At 39.6% G+C, this 20,500-nt stretch overlaps 1 protein-coding gene across 2 annotated transcripts in view; it reads right to left on the reverse strand.

The window, feature by feature from the left end:
- The window catches only part of usp10 (ubiquitin specific peptidase 10), a 33,001-nt gene that overhangs the window by 5,878 nt on the left and 6,623 nt on the right, over positions 1–20,500 (reverse strand). The window contains exons 2-14 of one of the 2 annotated variants that reach the window (XM_061743383.1): positions 12,875–12,943; positions 12,433–12,478; positions 11,920–11,979; positions 9,393–10,628; positions 6,357–6,448; positions 5,365–5,474; positions 5,235–5,293; positions 5,051–5,154; positions 4,587–4,686; positions 3,689–3,869; positions 2,612–2,777; positions 779–923; positions 115–180 (exon numbers count right to left, since the gene is read on the reverse strand). In XM_061743383.1, the coding sequence (XP_061599367.1) occupies positions 115–180; positions 779–923; positions 2,612–2,777; positions 3,689–3,869; positions 4,587–4,686; positions 5,051–5,154; positions 5,235–5,293; positions 5,365–5,474; positions 6,357–6,448; positions 9,393–10,628; positions 11,920–11,979; positions 12,433–12,478; positions 12,875–12,943 (2,434 nt within the window). The remainder of the gene's footprint in view (positions 1–114; positions 181–778; positions 924–2,611; positions 2,778–3,688; positions 3,870–4,586; positions 4,687–5,050; positions 5,155–5,234; positions 5,294–5,364; positions 5,475–6,356; positions 6,449–9,392; positions 10,629–11,919; positions 11,980–12,432; positions 12,479–12,874; positions 12,944–20,500) is intronic. The other variant, XM_061743392.1, reaches the window with a different exon arrangement.

Genomic DNA, 20,500 nt, shown 5'->3' on the forward strand with positions numbered 1-20,500 from the left:
CAGCCAAATGAAGAAATGTTCCACACAGAAAGGAGAAATTCCCAACAAAATAGCAAAAATAACAACCCCCTTCAGCAGAATTAAGCCTGCCATCCACACACAAACTAAACTCACCTGCAAAGAGCCTGTAAGTTCTTTGGCCTTTCACAACTTTGCTTCTTACTCCAGATGACAAAAGATCTGAAGGAAAATTAGAGTGAAAAATTTATAAAAATCTATTTAAACCGAGATGTTAAACATTTCCTTCAAGTATAATTAATACTGAATGTGCTGTGCCATTGTTCAAATGTCTTTCTGGAGGCTTCACAAGAGTTACACAGCCATAAAGATTAAGAGCCAAATAAATCTGCTTTGATGCTGATGTTGCTGTGCCCCGTTTCACTGCAGGAGACTGCTGGACTACAGCCTCCAGGAAATATCCCACAAACTTTGCAGAACTTTTAAATGCCTTAAGGAAGCACATAAGCATACATTTGAACGGTATAAAAGAAAGCCACCTCTCTACACCAGATAACAACTCAAACTGTCTTTTAGAATATCCTATTAATCAATTTAGATCATCCATGAAGCATTTTTGCCAATAGGTAGTTTTGTAAATTACTTTAACTGAAAAACAGTTATGTATTTTTGGTTAGAGCTACAGAGATACAATGGATCAGATGACATGTGGCCCTTCAACGCTGCTCCTGAACTGAGCATGTCAGTTGAGTACGTGCACTGACTCACTAGATCAAATTAAAGGCCTATCGATCTCAGCAGAATGTGGATCTGTCCATACCTTTGCTGATTTCCAGGTCAACAGGGTAATCAATGTTCTTCGTCAGTTTCTGGCAGCCTCCAGTCTTTTCAAAGACAAATCTCTTGAGATGGAGTACCAGCACGGGTGGAAGCTCTTCCAGAGTTACCCTTCGACTTATCTCAATCTGAAAGCAAACGCCAAGATCAGGAAGACAAGCAGTCGTCAGAGATTGTACTGTGACAGTACTAAAACATTTATATTTTTTTTATTTTTAAATGGAAAAAAAAGTCTGTACTTAAAGACTCAAAATTTAACCATAAACCCCAGCTGCAAAACAATATTTTTTTAAAAACTGTCCGGAGTAATGCACAAGTACAAAGCAAATAGCAAAACTTTGTTGCAAACACAAGAACTCAGACCCTTTCGAAGCTGTGACTCATAAATCGCTAATTTTATGGCTTTTAAAAAGTACAAATACGACAGTCAAGCTGCGGGGGAAATTTATAAGTCTCCAAAATTACAAGAAAAAACAACAATGAGAAAAAAAAAATCCTAAAAAGATCCCCATGATGCAGCTGTGGTACAGATGTTCACTGCACAAGCCGTTCCAGCTGTGTGTTCAAAGACTTCTCTTTTCACACTGTTTTCAATTTTCATCAGTAGTTGTGAGAACTGTGGTGACGATTAAAGCAACATTTACAATATTTGTGAAGAAAACTGTATAAAGATTTAAGTGCGTATCCTTCAAACACCGTGCAACAGCCGACACCAAGGACCAGCAAGTTACACAGAACATCAAATATATTGGGCACTCTCACTACGTATCGTGGACGGTTGTGTTTGTGATCATGACTTCTGCCATATCCAGAGTTGTACCAAGAATTATGGAAAGACGTGATAATGTGCAACATTGACCTTACTGTTAATTAGGGCTGCAACTAACGATTATTCTAATAGTCGACTAGTCATCGACTATTGAAACGATTAGTCGATTAATCGGATTATTAGTAATTTTTTTTAAAATTTAGTATGAGGTTGCTTTAATTATGTGGCAAATGATAAACACAAGAAAGATGGGCACTAGAGCCCTGCTATAGTGGGACTGTTTTCTTCATCCTGCTCCCGCCCGCATCTGCAAAACTCAGAGAAATCATGCCCGCACGGCGCACAATAATAGAGATGCATTGATTTAGTGTCTTCTCTCGTCCCGCAAGAGAAATGTCCAGACAAATCCATCAGATTTAATGTTAACATGATCATTGTGGAGCTTGATGGATAATTGACAGTTCATAGGCACCTGACTGAAAGTTAGATGCAAATCCATCGTCATCATCACACAAGCTTTTTCGCCTTTCGCGCTGCATCAATTATGATTGAGTTTATAGCAATGAGAGTAGGCTGTGAGTGGCTCAAATAATACTAATAAATGAATGAAATAAACAAAGTTAACGAATGAAACGAATTCATTTAACAAATGAAAATAGGCTTAACATCTCACCGAGTCCGTTTCGTTCAACACTCCGACGTGCTTTCTCTTCAAATGCATTACCGACGTGCTCCCGTGATAAGCAAGGTCGGCTTTGCAAACCATGCAAGTCATCTTTTTATTTGCCGTATCGAGCCTAAAATGCTCCCAAACCTTTGAAGTTTTATTACCCGCAGCTGCGCTGAGACGCTATTGTGCATGTGCGCCTCTCTGCAGAGATTGTATTGGGGTGAGAAGCCTCACTCCATTGGGAAAACACGTCTGGCGACAATTATTGACAATGGAATTCATTGTCGACAATTTTGATTATTGATTTTTGTCGACAACGTCGACGAATCGTTGCAGCCCTACTGTTAATACAATGGAAAAGTGCACTTGTCACATACCTCTTGCTTGGTTTTAGAAGTGTAGCCCTGGACCGACTCCCGGGCCACCAAGGTTTCTAGAGCCTCTTGGACTGTGCGGATCTTCTCCGACTGGATGTCCAGTTGCAGGGTGAAGAAAGGCTGCAGAGTGGCTGACTCTTTAGAGTTTTGTTGGTACACAACTGACCTAAAAGAGAGAAGGGGACGGGGGGTTGTTAAATAGTCTAAAATTATACTGCTTGGATCTGCTTTTACAACATGATAATACTTTTAAAATGTCAATGCTTCATTACTTTTACCACAGTATGAACTTTTTCTTGTCTCCACAAGGTTTAATGGCAACAATATACAATTTCAGAAACCTTGACCTCCTCCTGTCATTTCCTTTTTGTTTGCCTTTCCACATTTTCTATTGTATGACCGGAATTGTACAAAATTTGGACAGTTATAATTCTAAGTTGATTATGATTGCAGCTTGTCACAAAGAAATTTAAAGGGAAACCCCAACAACCCAACTGCTCGTGATGACAGCAAAAACATTTTACATTTGAGCCTAATTGTTTTATAACAACTGTTGCTGCAGTTTCCTCAAGTCAAACCAATTACTCGCTAATGCCTTAAGAGCTCTGTGGGTTTTAGACAAGCTCAGCAGGCTGCCATGCAACTCTTTGTAAAAACACACTCATGCAAGACCATTTCTCTCCGGGCGTACAACCGTTCCCGAGAAAATAAACCTCCAGGCTCTGTGCAACAAGCTAACACGAGTACTGTGCCAGACCAGAACTTCAGAAAACATATCATTTAGGCGGGCAACAGCCATACATATTCTTAACTTCCCAATTTGTCTGCAAGCTGAGACCTTTGTGGACGGGTGCCCGGTGTGGTGCTGTTGAGAAATCTGACCACCAATGGCCCACAGTGGCCGTCATTCTGAAGGAGTGCAGAAAACTTGGGCAGCAGTTAGAGATGGTCAAGCACTTTGTAATGCCACCGTGAAGATCGGTCACTAACAAGAACATACTGCTGAGTTCTGAAAAGCTGTTGTCATTTACTCTCGAGTTCGGCTCAGCAATTACCGGCTTGTTTTTGTAAACATACCTGATGTGTCCACCAAATATATCAGTGATGGGTGTGCGAACAAAGTCAGCTTGTCGAGTTATGGAAGTCTTGTTTCGGGGACCCACTTGTTCCCATTCATCCTCACTTCCTTCTCCCTCCTTATCAGCATCATCTTCCTCCACCCCAGGCTGTGACTCTGGGCCATTGGGTGTAGGAGCTTCTGTTAAAGAATAAAATATAATACATTTCTAATTTTCATGACTGTGGGGGGGCAGCAGCAGATAAACTTTGTCTCTCAGCTTCCAATCAGCTGAAGAGACGCTTGCAAAGAGGCCATCCAAATCAGTGGAAAGACGGAAGACATTATTTTCAAATCAGATAACCCTTTTCTCCCCTTAAGGAGGAAAATCCCATGGAAACTTCTTTATAAGTAAAACCAGGACAGTGAACTCATTATTTAATGCTTTATGCTTGTCCCTTTGAAATCACTCCTTCTGTTTAGCTTAAACATGTTTAGAGGTCATGATATCATTGTTATTTGTTTCCGTGAATTAAACATGTAGTCGTGAATTAACTTCACTACAATAAACTTATCAATTAGGTTTATTGTTTAAGTGTTTCTTTGCCCTGGTCCTCAGGGAACCATCGCCCTGCATGTTTTAGATGCTTCCCTGTTCCAACACACCAGTTCCAAATAAATGGATCACTTCATCAGATTGTCTTGAAGGCCTGCTGCACAAATCTGTTGATGACCCAGTATATTGATCCAGGTGTGCTGAACAGGGTAACATCTAAAACACACAGGGCAGTGGTACCTGATAACTAGGATTAAGAGAGATGGTGGGGGTATTAAAGTGTATATATGCATATCTCAACTGCATTGATGTTTATATGCCTTGATAAGAGTACGAAAAGGTGAGCTCTGAAAGTTGCTTACTCTCTTCCTGAGGTGAGATTAGTCTTTTTAATGCCAGCATCTCCTCATGCAATCCGTTGAGAGTGAACCCAAGATACTCCTCTGCATCTTCTTGTCGACCCTGTGAGCAGACAATCACCAGATCAGCACTGATAAATTAAAAATGCCTGCTGTCAAACAAAAACGCTTATGTGCACACAAATGCGTAAACAGTCACTCATTAAGGCAAACGGATAAGCAGCGCTTGCACAGATGGAATGAGGGTGAACCCTTACGAAAACCTATTCATGGTTGAGTCAGCATGCGTAACACATGAATTGCTTCTACTCAGAGAAGTCATCCAATTAATGAGACTTATGTCTTTAAAACAAGACCTGCCACGTACTGTCTGTTCCAGAGGCTGTGTATCCAGCGTAATCACTAAAAAATATCTACACATTGCTTTCCAGTGAATGTGTCATTTATCCAAAGTCAAAATATCTTACCTTCTCAGACAGACTTGACTTGATGAGAGTGAGAAGTTTATATATGTAAGTTGGCTCAAAGGGTACACCAGGTCGAATATCTTTTACGGCTTTATCACCAACAGCTGTGGGAACAGCAACAATTATACATAACTGACACAAAATGATCCTAAAAAATATTCAGTTGCACTGCTGAGCATCACACCTTGCTGCTTGGTTTTAGATGGCACAGGCATATTGTTGAACTCATTCACCAGCCTTACACTGTCAGAGAAATAAGAATGGTCAGGGTACGATAAATTAATTTGATGCCAGCTTGCAAAAACGGTACTTACAAGTTGTCTATCATGGGTGTAGAGGTACATGGTCTCTGTGTTTCATTATGCAGAGGAATGGACTTCATCAGATGGTACATGGGAGGGCATGCAATCAGGGCCTGTAAGGTCTGAGTATTCAGAGTCAGGGAGCAGAAACTGCATGACGGACAAACAAGGCTGCATGCTTCCCAATTTCCACTTCTGAAACAATTTCAAGAAACAACTTGTGATGACTTTCTGGATCTTGCAAACACAAATGCTTTCTGGAGCTGCTAGTTCATCTCTCTGAACTGAAATAAGAAACATTTTCCTGTTAGTAAAGAATACATCTACAGCTTCTAAATATTACCCCTAACCCACTGTTTAACCACTTCCTCAGCCACCTTTAAAAAGACATTTTCTTGCCAACTCTTGACTATTTTAAACAGAGCTGAAACTAATTTCCGTAGCAAAAGGCAGCATTTTACTATGGTAAAACATTAAAGAGGAAAAACTATTACAAAGTGTAAGAAAATGCACTCACATACCACATTCTTCTTAAAAAAAAAATGTAGTTGAACATTTCAATTAAGTACTACAGCATCTGCTACAACTCTGGCATAAATGTTCAGCTTTTCTTCATTCAAGGTAAGAGTTTTGCATCTTTGTATAGGGGAGAAACAGAGCCATTTGACTGACAACAATCAAACCCATTGTCATCAACTGTCCTGTACAGTTTCATGTCTGGAGATCCCCCCCCCCCCCCTTTTTCCTGTCCAATCAGAGTTCACTGGGAGCTTGCTAACATTCATAAGTCCAACATTTAATTTGTTCAACATTTTAACTACGGCTGCATGAAGATGTGAGATGTGGCAAATGCTTTAGAAAAGAACTGATTAATCATAGCAGCAATTAATTTCCAGTTTCATCAAACAGCTTTAAAACTTCATCAGAAAGCCGAAGTAAAGAAACGTCAAATAAACTAAATGTAGAAAGAAAAAGAAAAGTCACCACAGGCAGTGAAAGGATACAGCGTTGATATAGCACCAGTTTCCCTTGTTTATCAGTCCTCTGGGCTGCAAAGACACTGGTTTATGCATCAACTTCACATTCTCAATAAGTTCTGGGGATTCAAACAAACAGGGGTTTTAACAACAAGCGCTTTACATTTCAAGAAATAATGAAAACACATGACAGCATCATTTTTTTTTGATTCAGTCACATTACAACAGATTAGCACACACAACTTCTATACCACAAAAGCATATACTTTTACATAAGAATAAATGTTCTTTATCTGTTCCTGTCTCTTTTAACAAGAAAAGAGACCATTTGAAAAGAGTAAAGCTTTTTGTACCACGCCTAGGAAGGGAAGCTGTCATTTACAACACAGTTCCCATGGTAACGTGGACTGTTTCCTCAATGATGCACACAAAGAAAAAGAAAATACAAAATAATGCAGTGCACTTAGTGGCAATGCAAAAATAATAGTAATTCAACTTATCCCACTCTAACAAGGCTTGAATAAAAACTATTAAAAAAAAAGATTAAATGCTATATAAAAAAAGGGCATTATTTTAATTGTAAGACAACAAAAGAAAATCCCAGACATGAGAGGAAGACTATTTTTTTCTGACCTATTTTTGTAGCTTAGTTGGTTTTGTTTTATTTTTTTTTTTTAATTTGTGGTGTTTGACTAAAACTTTGCAACTAAATATATTTAAAAAAGATACTGTGGTTTCAAGTATTTTTCTACCAATTAGTGTATCATACCAACTTCAGTAAACTGTATCAATGCTGAGTAAATTACCACAAAACTAAAACACCGTTTATTGTTTTAAGTAAAACACGGAACACTCATCCAGTGATCCTTGTGGACTCTACTTATAATATATTTCTTTCTTTCTTTTTTAACATTTTCATCTTAAGACTTTTTTTGTAGTTTCAGACACCATTGTCCACTTTACATAAACTCAGGAACGAAGCAAATTCCACATTAAGTGTTTACTGCAATACTGAAGCTTACAGGGGCAGTTATAGCTAAAGGAGAATGGTGCTTGTCTTTCAGTCAGAAAGTTGCTGATTTGCTCATCAAACTCTTTGGTGCACATGTCAAAGGGTGTTTGAATAAGATCACAAGCCCAACTTTATAACCCACAGTGGATAAAGGGCCAGCTACACGACTCGTGTAAAAAAACTATGTGGCAAATCATGGATTTCTGTCACATTTCATCCAGTTATACAGACTGCACAAACAGCCAGTCTGCGGCTCTGTGCTGGTGAATTTCAAAGTCAACTGGTCTTTTTCAAGTTTAAATGGCACCAGTACAGACTAAACAGCATCAAAAAAACATACTCAACTATTTGCAAACTGCAATGTCCAGTTATGGAAACATTTCCGTCTGCTTATAATCGCATGTCCCATGGCTGTTGATACTTGTGCTATACTCAAAGGGGGGGCAGCGCTGAAGGTTGGTGCATCCAGTTGATGCCTTGCATTGTGTTCATTTCCAGTGGTTGTTGGGCTTTAAGCATATGGTACAGATCAATGCCTGTTAAGCAAAGCAAACCCTATTCTGGATGTGCCTATGAAAGTATATATCTGAATAATCCATTTGATGTTCTAATTATTTGTTTATAAATATAATAAAAAAATCCATCTTAAACAAAAAACAAACATCTCAAGTTACATACAGTATGTGACACTGGAAACCCTGGAATAGACGGAGCATGGTCAATACATGTTCAATACATGTTCGTTTGACTAGACTGTTCAGTGGAATTTAAATCATGCAGTGGGTAATAAAACTACATCTTCTGAGTCTCAATAACCTTCTTTTGCAACATCCAAAACATTACATTCATACAATATAACCATGACAATCCCAATAGAATAACCTGAAGACTATTTTTAAGAGACCACTTGAATACATAAAAGATTTTCTGATTTTACAGAACCAAATGTACAACAGTCCTTAAATATAATTTCATTCAGCTTGTTTTATACATTCAATTTAACCTTCTTTAGATGAACCTAAACCATAACTTCTTTCCCTTTTTAGCCTAATTAATTTAAGACATGCTTAAAGAAGTTATTTTCATTTAGGTGAAATGTTGTTCCACTTTTGTGAATGTTGAAGCTGCACATTTCTAATTCCAGGCTTTTAGAATCCATTAAATATTTTTACGTATGTTTATAACCCTTCCAAATTCCCTTCCCAGTTTCTAATTTGAGAAATCATCCAGGTAGCCGCTCTGATGCAAACCTCTTTGTATTTTAATGCTGTTATACATAAATTATATTAAATGTTATCTAAACTGTACTGTGAAAGAGTAGAAGGTCAGGAGGTAGAATCATATTTCGATTGAAACTTAGCTGGTTTGATAACCAGCTTACCCCAGTCACATGTTTAGGTGTTTTGGGGAAGATTCTGTACCCCACATAAGCGAAGGTAATGAGATCACTTAAGGTCCCAGGATCAGCCAAAACATGAAAATAGTCCAACAATAACTGTAAAAGACCTAAACACTTTAAAATGTACATGTGGACAGAAAGCCTAAAAGGGAACACAGATCTATTGCCCTAAAGCAGATTTGTCTGCAACAAACACCAGCAGATATTTAAGAAACTGAAGATACCAAAGGTGTGTGGGGACAGTCCTTTGCTCAGTGGGTGAACACCACAATGTATTCATGGCCAACTTATGATGTTTAGTAATCAGATAAAAGCGAGTTACACAAATCCAACTGATGACCTAGCTGACAGAAATGCACCATGCGTTACTGACATCTAGTGTTCATTTCCCTACTTGCAACGAGGCATCAGTGACGTTTGTATTTTGAAACACAAAATTTGGGATGGCAGCAGATCATCATCTCTTAAAACACCCATCGTCTCTAGTCTTCCATGCCGTTTAAAATGCTACCTCACAGTAAAATACTCACCATTTCAACACTGTCAATAAGTGGGAGGGGAAAAATGGCAAAATTATAACATTTTTGCAGTAAATCTCTCTAAGCAGAGGGTAGAATATTAAACAAATGCCATCGGCATCTTCATATAATACCTGCAAGTTTAGGGGCCATTGGATCCTCTGATACATGGACAGGACCTTCTTTTACCTCCCCAACTTTTTCAGGCTCTTCTGGCATAGCAGGAGTGGGCGACACGACTTCCACAACATTCTTTACCTCTACAAAGGCCTGAGGGCCCCCAGGCAGAGGTTTGGAGTTGTGAAAAAGGCTAGCCCAAGATTTGGGAAGATTGGCAGTGGGTGCAGCTGGACTTGTAGCTGAATTTGTCTGCTCTGTCACTACAGGCTGGGCAGCAGAGTCTGGGGTAGGATGCTGTCCCTGCTCCACACTATCGCAGTCTTCGTTGTGTCCATCTGCACTTACAAGAGCATTGGGCTCTTCTAGCCCATTGGCCACCCCATTGTCTGCTACGTCCCCGCCCTCTAGTTCAGTAGTTGTATTGGAAGTGATGACAGGGGAGACAGCCACAGCAGCTGAAGGAGGGAGAGGTGATTTGGAGCAGGGACTGTGTGGGTTGTCTGAAAGTTCAGCGCTCTGTGGAACCAAATGATCTGGCTGCTGTTCTGCAGTCCTTGGCCCCTCTGTCATCTCTCTGCTTTGAGAGGAGGATGAAGAGGAGCAAGTTGCATTGTGACTATCTGATAAAGAGGCAGCTCCACCGGTTAAGTCCAAAGAAGAGTCATCAGGGCTATCACAAGTCCTCTGATTGGCAGTGGATGTGGGGGCAAACACAGCAGCTGTTGATGGTGCCATGGAGACAGATCCATGGGTGGAAAATTCAGCCTCTGACAATGCTTTATTGTCCACATCCTCAGTACTATGGTGGGGGCCTGTGAGTGCATGCCCATTCACCAATGCAGTCACAGGCGCTCCACCTGCGCTATTACCACCAGCTGAAGGGTCAAGATAGCTATAGTACCCTGGCGGTCGCTTTTTCTTTTTCTTTCTCTCTCGCTGTCCCAGGCTGCCAGAGAGCCCATCCATGTCAGGGCACGCCTGGTGATTGTTCAGGGGCGAAGCCTCAGCATCAGCATCGGCGTCAGCATCAGCATCAGGCCCATCCAGCGAGTTGAAGTCGGTTCCATCAGGGACATCAGCTGTTGAAGGAGCTGTCTGTTGAGCCTTCTGGGGTGACTGGCAGCCCAGGATGAACTCTGGAGCCTGAGGGTTCAGGGTACTCGACACCTTGTACAAAGGATCGTTAGCCCCAACAGGCTTGGATTCCATCACCTCATCAACACCAAACTCAATACGTTGGTAGTCTTCCCCTGCAGAAAACATCTTAGTCAATTCAAATTATACAGCCCGGAATCAAATACAGTTTATGCCCAACATATTACAATCCCTGGTCGTTGTAATTATAATTGCTGCCAGAGAATTTCATATAAAATCTCTATTACTGCAACTATACCATTGGCCTGGGAAGCACATTGGTCCTTAACGCTACAAATTTATCAACATTTTTGTAATTCATGTTTTGTAGAGAGTAGCAACTCGTCATGAAATGGAAAGCTATGGCCTTGGTCTGTAATGATGCGTTACATTACACTTAGTTTTATGTAAATCTGCTTAAATTCCAACCAAATAATCCCTGTTAGGTACGACCTGCAACATACAAACCTCACCTTATGTTGGAAGAGCATAGACATGTTTTACATTTTTATCAATCTGATCAAAATATGCCCAAATTTAACTGGATCATCTTTCTTTTGTCAAATAATCCTAAAATCAGGCCATTTAAAATGTTGGTAAAACTTGTAAGAATGATAAGATAGGAATAAGGGATAGGGAGTTTATTTTCAGAATACACAGAAAAGGATATGTTCCCAAAAATCAATTATGGTAGGCTTTAAAACTGCAGATAACATTTTTAATATAATAAGTATACAAAAGATAAGCTGTGATATACATCCATTACAACTTTTAAAATCATAGTATTTTTTAAGTGCCATTAACTCAATCAGCACAGTAACAACAATGTATCACAAAGTATTTCATGATAGGTTAAAATGTATTGCATGTCTGCTAAGATTATTAATTATGCAGTGAGAAGCGCAAGGTGCAAGGGTGAATATAAAACAGGAAACATTAGTAGGTGCAAATCAGAAAAATCATCCAAGTGACTTGTCAGTTGATAGATAATTCAAATTATAAACCCTGATAAAAGATATTTTGTTAGTGTTACTTAAAATACACATTATGAAATGCATTCGCAGTACTTCTTGTATGGCGAGGATAAATGTACACACATGTTAGCGCCCACAGAAACCATCACTATGCCCTTTGTAAATAAGCTGAGATTGTTACATTATATGAAAATATAATCCAATTTCGGTTTACCTTGGCTCCCTGCAGTAGAGAAAATGCTTTTAATGCAAAAAAAGATACTCAAAGTATCTTGAGCATGCAAAGCTCTGCAGATTTTACCAGCAGGCAAGAGAAAGAATACAGACGCATAGTTTAGAAAGCCACCAGTTTTTTTGGAAACTTGGATTTTTAGTTTTACAGATGACGTACAGCAGCTAGTCAAGCCACAGAGAGTCAGACCCTTCAACTCACCACAAACCTGCAGTCCCATTGACTCCATAATATAAGGTACAGCAGGAGTGCAGTAACTTCCTAAATAATCAATACAAATCAAGGTAAGGCAAACGTTATGTGAAAATCGATACCACTGAAAGAAAGGTGGCTATTACAACATTGTTTTTCTGTTTTTTTTCAATTGGTGGCCAAAAGTGTCAATAATAGTCTAATTTTTTTATTATTTAGAATGTTTTGAAATTTGTAATCTATTGAAAGTAATGATTCAAAATAATCATTATAAGCACAAATATCACCAAAATTCACATGAATAACAAATTCCTAATTGAAAACTCTGAATATATAAATTTGGACTTCGGTTTCATATTTAATATTTTTCACATTAAAAGTAAATATTTAATATTTACTTTCGGAAAATAAATGAAATCAGCTTCTGGAAAGGATATGATGTTACAACTTTCTTAACTGGGAATAATAATTCAACTAAAGTTCACATTATCTAACAACCAACAGAATTTGAAAAGTACATACCAGAAGTCTGACTGACACATGGAAGTTTGTCGTTGAATGGAGGAAGCTGCAAAAAGTCAAAATAAAAGTGAGAGAGAAACTTTAAACATTTTATGATTTCAAAAATGTCACTTCTTTTAACAGTAGATTATTGACCGTTTATAAGACAGGTATAAGAATAAAAGTGAAAAAGAACACCATAAATATATTTATATTAACTCAAAAATGGCCCCAGTGCAATTGTGTGTTTTGATCAATGCCAAGCCTCAGTTCATCAGTAGAATATATATCTGAATTATAAAAAAAAAAAAAAAAAAAAAAAAAAAAAAAGCTTCCATTCAGAGTGCATCTTGTTGGCCAGTAGAGGCCAGCAGAACTTCTTCAAAATAGCCAACTGTGATAGCCATCATCAAAATAATAATTTATCAATGTGTATGAACCCCTACATTTTCTTTTTCCTTACCTCCACATAACATCGAGGAGTCACAAAAAACTGATTGATCTCATCAGGGCTGAACTCCCCGAAGATGTACTGTGGGAAGAAATCAATGACAGTATTAGTTGTAGTGAGGAAAGAGGTTTTAAAATCAAATTTTTATTAAAAAAAATAAAAATCTTGATATGCCATTATTAAGAACACAAAAACTTGGTCACATCCCTGTAAAAGATGACTGAGTAAGAAGCCAAAGGGCTGGGCAACGCCACAGGGACTGATTCAAGAGGTATTACAGTTCTTTTTTCACATCTGTCATCACTTGGCTTATACTGCAAATCTAGCTTTGCAAAAGGTGAAACAATAACATGAGTCATGCAGTGTTATACATAAACCATGGCCACAAAAGATTAAATTGGATTCCAATAATGATTTATCTTGAGGCAGCAAGTCGTTATCTGGGGATACCGAAAAGCAACTTGCCCTTCAATACAAGACAAAGTATGAAATGCAATAAATTAAATGTTTTGCAATTCAGAAGACGTTCCTTCAGATGTCATCTATATATATATATATATATATATATATATATATATATATATATATGCTTATGGACTTTAAAACTACATGGATCTAAATAGTGTATGCATAACAGCCCTTTCAAGTCAGCTAATATCTCCTGCATTACACTGTCAATATTTAACAGATGACCCAATCACTTAACAGCGTGGCTGACTAACTCAAACTTTATGACATATATTTACTTCAGAAATACAAGACTTACTCTCACACACTTAAATAGGCATAAGTCACTTTTCGCCTACTTGTTAATCTGCCAGAGTTGAAATGAAGATTTTTCTAAAGGATATTGTCTGCATTAGAGACATTTAATCAGTCCTTTAAACTTCACAGGCATTTTTCAAATGTTTCCAAAGTAAAGATGTATGGCTAGAAATGGCCTTATACAAAGAACAAAAACACAATATCGGTACAAAAAAAATAAAAAATGGAACTAAATTCGACATTTTATAAAAAAAAAAAAAAGAAAAAAAGAAATTGTACTATTAAAGTACAAAACACACAAACGTCTGTCTCCAGCGCTTCCAAAAATACACTTGAGCTGATGTTACCGTTACCAGCACTTTTAAAAACAAATCGACACTAAGGCTACGTTCACACTGCAGTTCCCAAGTGACCCAAATCCGATTTTTTGCTCATATGTGACTCAGATCCGATTTGTTTATGACAGTGTGAACAGCACAAGTCACATGGAATCTGATCTTTTCAAATCAGATTCAGGTCGCTTCCATATGTGGTTCTAAATCGGATACAGGTCTGATGTTTTGCAATGCGACGTCAGTGTGAACAGCCAGGTCGGAATTAATGCGACTTTGACGTCACACGCAGAGCCCCGAGCCGCGGGGGAGACACGGGAGACGGCGGGGGTCCCTCCGGGCCGCCTCCGCCTCTCCTCCTCTCCTCCTCCGCCTCTCCTCCGCCTCTCCTCCGCCTCTCCGCCTCTCCTCCGCCTCTCCGCCTCTCCTCCTCTCCTCCTCCGCCTCTCCTCCGCGCTCACCTTTTTCACCTACGACCTCAGATCAGACGAGACAACCCGCTGAATTTAAGCATTACTAAATAAAGAAGCTGAGGATTCAAATCAGCGAAGCGGTCGTGGTCGCATAACCTGCCCGTTTTACAACGAGCTGGACCGTGTGTTAGGTGATAAACCCAGCTGAACGCCGGAGAGCAGAGCTGACAGTCCGGGGAGCGGAGCTAGAGCCCTGCTATAGCGGGACTGTTTTCTTCATCCCGCTCCCGCTCGCTCCCGCTGCATTTGCGCCCGCAGTGTTTACATCCGCTCCCGCCCGCTCCCGCAAAACTCTGAGAATTCATGCCCGCACAATGATAAAGATGCAAGAGAAACGTCCTTGACAAATCTATCTGATTTAATGTTAACATGATAATTGTGGAGCTTGATGGATAATTGGCAGTTCACAGGCACCTGTTGGATGCAAATCCATCATTGTCATCATCACGCGCCTCTGCGCATGCGGGTCAGTTCAGGGCCGCGATGCGTTCACACTCGAGTCGGATATAGGACACATTTTAAAAGATAATGTGAACAGCCACACAAAAAAATCGGATATGGGAAAAAATCGGAATTGAGCATTAAGGACTGCAGTGTGAACGTAGCCTAATGCTTGTTGCTGTAAAGCATTATTCTAATAACTTGAAACCCTTCAAGTTTTTCATATTAGGGTTGCAACGATTCGTCGACGTTGTCGACAAAAATCGATAATCAAAATTGTCGACATTGAATTCCATTGTCAACAATTGTCGCCAGACGTGTTTTTCCCAATGGAGTGAGGCTTCTCACCCCAATACAATCTCTGCCGAGAGTCGCGCCTGCACAATAGCGTCTCAGCGCAGCTGCTGGTAATAAAACTTCAAAAGTTTGGGAGCATTTTAGCCTCGATACGGCGAATAAAAAGATGACTTGCAGGGTTTGCAAAAGCCGACCTTGCTTTTCATGGGAGCACGTCGGTAATGCATTTGAAGAGAAAGCACGTCGGAGTGTTGAACGAAACGGACTCGCCTTGGTAAGATATTAAGCCTATTTTCATTTGTTAAATTAATTTGTTTCATTCGTTAACTTTGTTTATTTCATGTTATTTATTAGTATTATTTGAGCCACTCACAGCCTACTCTCATTGCTATAACCTCAATCATAATCGATGCAGCGCGAAAGGCGAAAAAGCTTGTGTGATGATGACGATGGATTTGCATCTAACTTTCAGTCAGGTGCCTATTAACTGTCAATTATCCATCAAGCTCCACAATGATCATGTTAACATTAAATCAGATAGATTTGTCTGGACATTTCTCTTGCGGGACGGGAGAAGACACTAAATCAATGCATCTCTATTATTGTGCGCCGTGCGGGCATGAATTCTAAGGCCGCGTTCAGACTGCAGGCAAATCTGATATATATCTGATTCCTTCTCATATCCGATTTTCAGGGCTGACTGTCCACACTGTTTTTAGCAAGTGTCCATATCGGATATGGCTCTGTTCAGACTGGGCCACATCATTGACTGATCTGACGGGTTGCCGTAGCAACGACGTCGGAGCGGAGGCGTCACCCAGCGCATGTATTGTGTGAAATCATGTATTTTTTTTATATATAAAAAAATCCCAAAATATCTGTACCGTTCCTGATTGGGTGGGCACTGCGCATCATTTTTAGACATAACAATGAACGCATACAGCAAAAGTTGTGTCTCGGTGGAGGGACCCGACGTCACAGAGAAAAGTGTTCAGAACAAAACCACCAGCAAACTAACAAACCAACCAACAAAGCTCAGCGTTAACAAAACGAACCAGCAATGAATAACTGGCAGCCCCGCTCCATAACTTCTCCTCCTAGGAGGAGAGGGGCTGACGGGCTGCAGGTTCAGGCTCACAGCGCGACTGAAGGCTGATTTATGGTTCTGCGTTACACCGATGCAGAGCCTACGGCGTAGGGTACGCGGCGACGCACGCCGTACGTGGAAATGCGGTCTTTTTTTCTGCTATTAAAACGTGACTTGTAATGTGAATTTGCAACACTTAAACTACAAATAATAGTTTTTGACGTGACATCAGAGATTGTACATGCTCTCTGTGAAAGGATGAGTAGCTCCACGGTTTCGTCCTTCTCTGAGTTAGCAGGCTGAGGGGAGACCACTTTATATATGTTAAAGCAAGAGAAAACATGTTTTTCATAATAGTTACCCTTTAAAGCAACCTCATACTAAATTTTAAAAAAATTACTAATTATCCGATTAGTCGACTAATCGTTTCAATAGTTGGTGACTAGTCGACTATTAAAATAGTGGTTAGTTGCAGCCCTATTTCATATATATTGATAATTCGGATCAATCAAAAGATGTTTTTAACTTAGACCCTGTTACTTTCCATTGACCAAGAACGTGTGTAACCCACACTGGGCAGTGTAGATACAAGGGGTGTCATTTGGCGTTTCTAGATTGGACCCTGTTATCCCAGGATTTGGAATACGTGCGCTGGGCAATGTAAATGCAAGGCGTGTTATTGCCTCCTTGGTGCCTGAAGCCAAGCTGACAAGAGGAAAAACAAGATGGGAGGCATTATCAAGTGGTACTGTGTAACATGATGGCCCGCTGTCTGTTTGGTTGGCCTTGTTGGCTTCACTAACGTCAGAAAAGCTGGGTGGATGCACGAGATGGAGCAGGTGGCGGATCCATGCTGAACAACAACGGGATTTGAGTAGCGACTTCCCCAAAATCGTGTTGCACATGACCAGCAGCCTGTCCTCGTCTTGTCATCAAAATATCCCACCTGCAACCCACCATCCCCCATCAGTTCTGTTTACATTAGGCCTGACCTGTGATTAAGTGTACCATCAAAAAGTGAAATGTTGGAACAAGCTGGATATGCCACCCCTTGTCAGTTAATGTTAAAACAGGCAACACGCTAGATATTGATGATGTACTTAAGTGTTGACTTGGTGCCAAACCCTAAGTAGAAGGCAAGTTATTGAAATATAAATCCAACTTAAGTGCAATGTCTTAGTGAAGATGTCGATAATTCAATGTCCTATAAATGACCAGATTTTGTTACTTCGGTAGGAGACAGAAGCCCAACTTTTTCCTAATCCAGTCTCAACATTGACAGAAGAGTTTGAAATTTGACTTTTGTGTAGTTTTAAACGTTTATCTTTTTACTTTAAAAATGTTCTTGTTCAGACAAACTTTTGTAATTATCCCTTAAATAACAACTCCACGTATTCCTGATCTAAAAAGGATTGGTGGTGCACATTGTCCACTTGATAACATTTAATTCAGTATATACCAAGAATTTGAATATAAACATTTCTAACACACATAATTAAAGAAGTATAGTTCTCATATGCTGTGGATTAAAAGTTTTTTTAGAATGTTTTTCAATCACAAAAAAAAGTAAGAAAATGACTACGTTTACATGCAGTCAAAATTCGGGTTATTGCTAATATTCCAGTTACTGAAACATTTGTAATATTCCGTTTACATGCGTGAGCAAACAGGGTTATCCCTGTATACATGGTAATCAATCATTTGGGATATCCCGATCAAACCAGCGACGCGCTGAGAACACCGTGACGCAATTACCGTCATTTCCACTTCTTCTTCCTGTATCCAAATTCAAAACAAATGCTGCTTCGCGCAACTTTTCGCTCACCTTCTTGTAAATCTCGCTATCCCGGTACTTTTTACCGTCTACAAATGCCAAAATGTTCATATACTTCATTACATTTATAAAATGATTAGTCTCCTCCTCACTCCAAAAGTGTGGCGTGGTCTTGCATTTCTCCATGTTTAGAAGAACTTCCTGGACTCAAAAGACCAAGATTCCTTCCGGAAAGAGCATGCGCAGAAAACAAATTAATGTTCCGTTTGATCGGGATATCCCGTTAGGCGTTTACATGACCCAATATTCGGGTTATGAAAGGAGTAACCCAGGGGTCATATTCGGGTTTTTAAAAACCGGAATATGAGCAAATTCCGGTTATTCAAAAAGGAGTTATTGGTGTTTACATGGCCGTGCAAAACCGGGTTATTGCTAATATTCCGGTTTTAAAAGGGTTATTGACTGCATGTAAACGCAGTCAATGAGACACAACCCCTTCTGTGGAAAGAGGTGTCTGTCCTAATATTTACCATTTTATATTCTAACGTGAAGAAAAGTAAGAAGTCAAGGACCTGAACTCTGGTTCATAAATGAAGGTGCATTAATTCATTTTAAGTTGTATTAAGTTCCTTTCAAGATGTATGTATATTGTTAATATTTTAAAAGTTTTAAAGCAGCACAATGTAACTTTCAGCTTTTGTTGAGTTTGGCGGCTCCTTTGGACAAAAGCGGTAGTGCTTTGCCAGAAAGAACACTACGTTTCCCACGAGCACCTGTCCCGGTCACGTGCATTTGTTTTGATAGTGAATGAAATAAGACGGGACAGACTTTCAAAACTACTTTTCTGTTTTCAGTGGTCGTTTGCAGGATGGATAGCAAAGAGGTAATGTATCTATTTTTGGCTAAACAATATAATATGACGAAGTTGAAAATCACTAATTTCAACTTGGTTTTATTAGTGAAGTCACCCGCGCCCCCCTGTCCTGTTTCAGCGAGATAATGCTCCCCAAATTACAAATACGCTATGGTTTTGTTCTATTGCACCTTTTTCCTGTCACGTTTTTTAGAGGGACTTCGTCATAAATTAGTAGTCCAACATACTTACTGACAAAATAAAAAAATACTTTATAACCTGGGAATAATTGAATGTTTTGCAGATCAGCCCTGCACAATTATACAGTTCTCAGGAAAAATAGTAGAAATGTTCTATACATTTTCTTTGCAGTGCTGTAATTCTATTCAATTGTATTATTATTTTATAAAGCTTCCTCATTGCGAATTACACAATTTTATGATCACTATCATTCTGTGTCTGTTGTTGATTGTTTGTAGCTTGTTACTCTCCCGCTTTCTTTTTTTCGCCTTCTCCATTAAAACTTTTATTTTCTTTGGATTTTTCGCTGCTTCGGCCATGATCTGCGTTTAGCTCACCACCAACCTGAGCTCTGCGCTCCACACCCCGCCCAGCTTTCGTCTCGACTATGAATCGGGAATGAGGGGGAAGTGACGTATGCCGTAAAGCAGTCAAAGCCGTAAAAATTTGTAGTTTTTTAGTGTGGAAGGGTTCCTACCATCAGGGCTTTCCACAAGCGCCGGCTGCCGGCCATATAGCCGACTACTCGATTAGGTCCAGCCGGCTACTTTAATGACGCTTATTTTTATAGCCTATAAATATTATTTTTCGATTTTAATACAATTAAATGTTTTTCTCATAGACTGACAATAATGTCAAACTGAACCGCACTCATTAAAGTTGTGATTCACTCTGCTTGTACAACAAATTACTCTGATCACCGCCGACTTCATAGAGAAACTCTGCGGCCCCGACATGCGGTGTGTGTGTGCGTGCGTGCGTGTGTGTGTGCGCGCTCAGCTGAGTGAATGTGTCGGAACTCGGATCAACAAGCAGAGCTCACCAGATGATTCTTTTGTCACCATAAAAACGGTACGTCCTTACTTACTCAGGCTATCCAATACAAAATTTAATCAGTTTAATCAGTTCGTATTAAAAAGAGAAACCAAAAGAAAGCCTAACCGCGTCGCATCGTTTAGCCCAAAACGTTCTACCGGTGATGCAGTCTTCTCTTCAAGCGTTCAATTAACCACCTGCGACACGTGACAGTGTATTTTCATACACTTCATTAGTTACACTAATGAATAAAAGAAGATGCAATGGCGAGTGAGTTGTAATAATAATGATAATACAGTGTTTCCTACAATTGTACAGGCTTGGCAGAGCGCCAGGCCAATGAGAGCCCCCGCCAGGCCAGAAAAGAAAAAAAATATGCAAAAAATAAGCGACGTATCTATCCATTCATTCAGAAATCAATAATAATTTCCATTTGGGAGCCTCTGTGCGGTGCTGAATATGCAATGCGGTGTTTTGCGGTTTGCTTCTCATTGAAATGACTGGAGGCAACACGTTGTGGCAGTGAGTGAAGCCTGAATTATGGTTCTGCGTTAAATCGA

The sequence above is a fragment of the Cololabis saira genome, chromosome 2, assembly GCF_033807715.1.
Source record: "Cololabis saira isolate AMF1-May2022 chromosome 2, fColSai1.1, whole genome shotgun sequence".
NCBI classification, from domain to species: domain Eukaryota; kingdom Metazoa; phylum Chordata; class Actinopteri; order Beloniformes; family Belonidae; genus Cololabis; species Cololabis saira.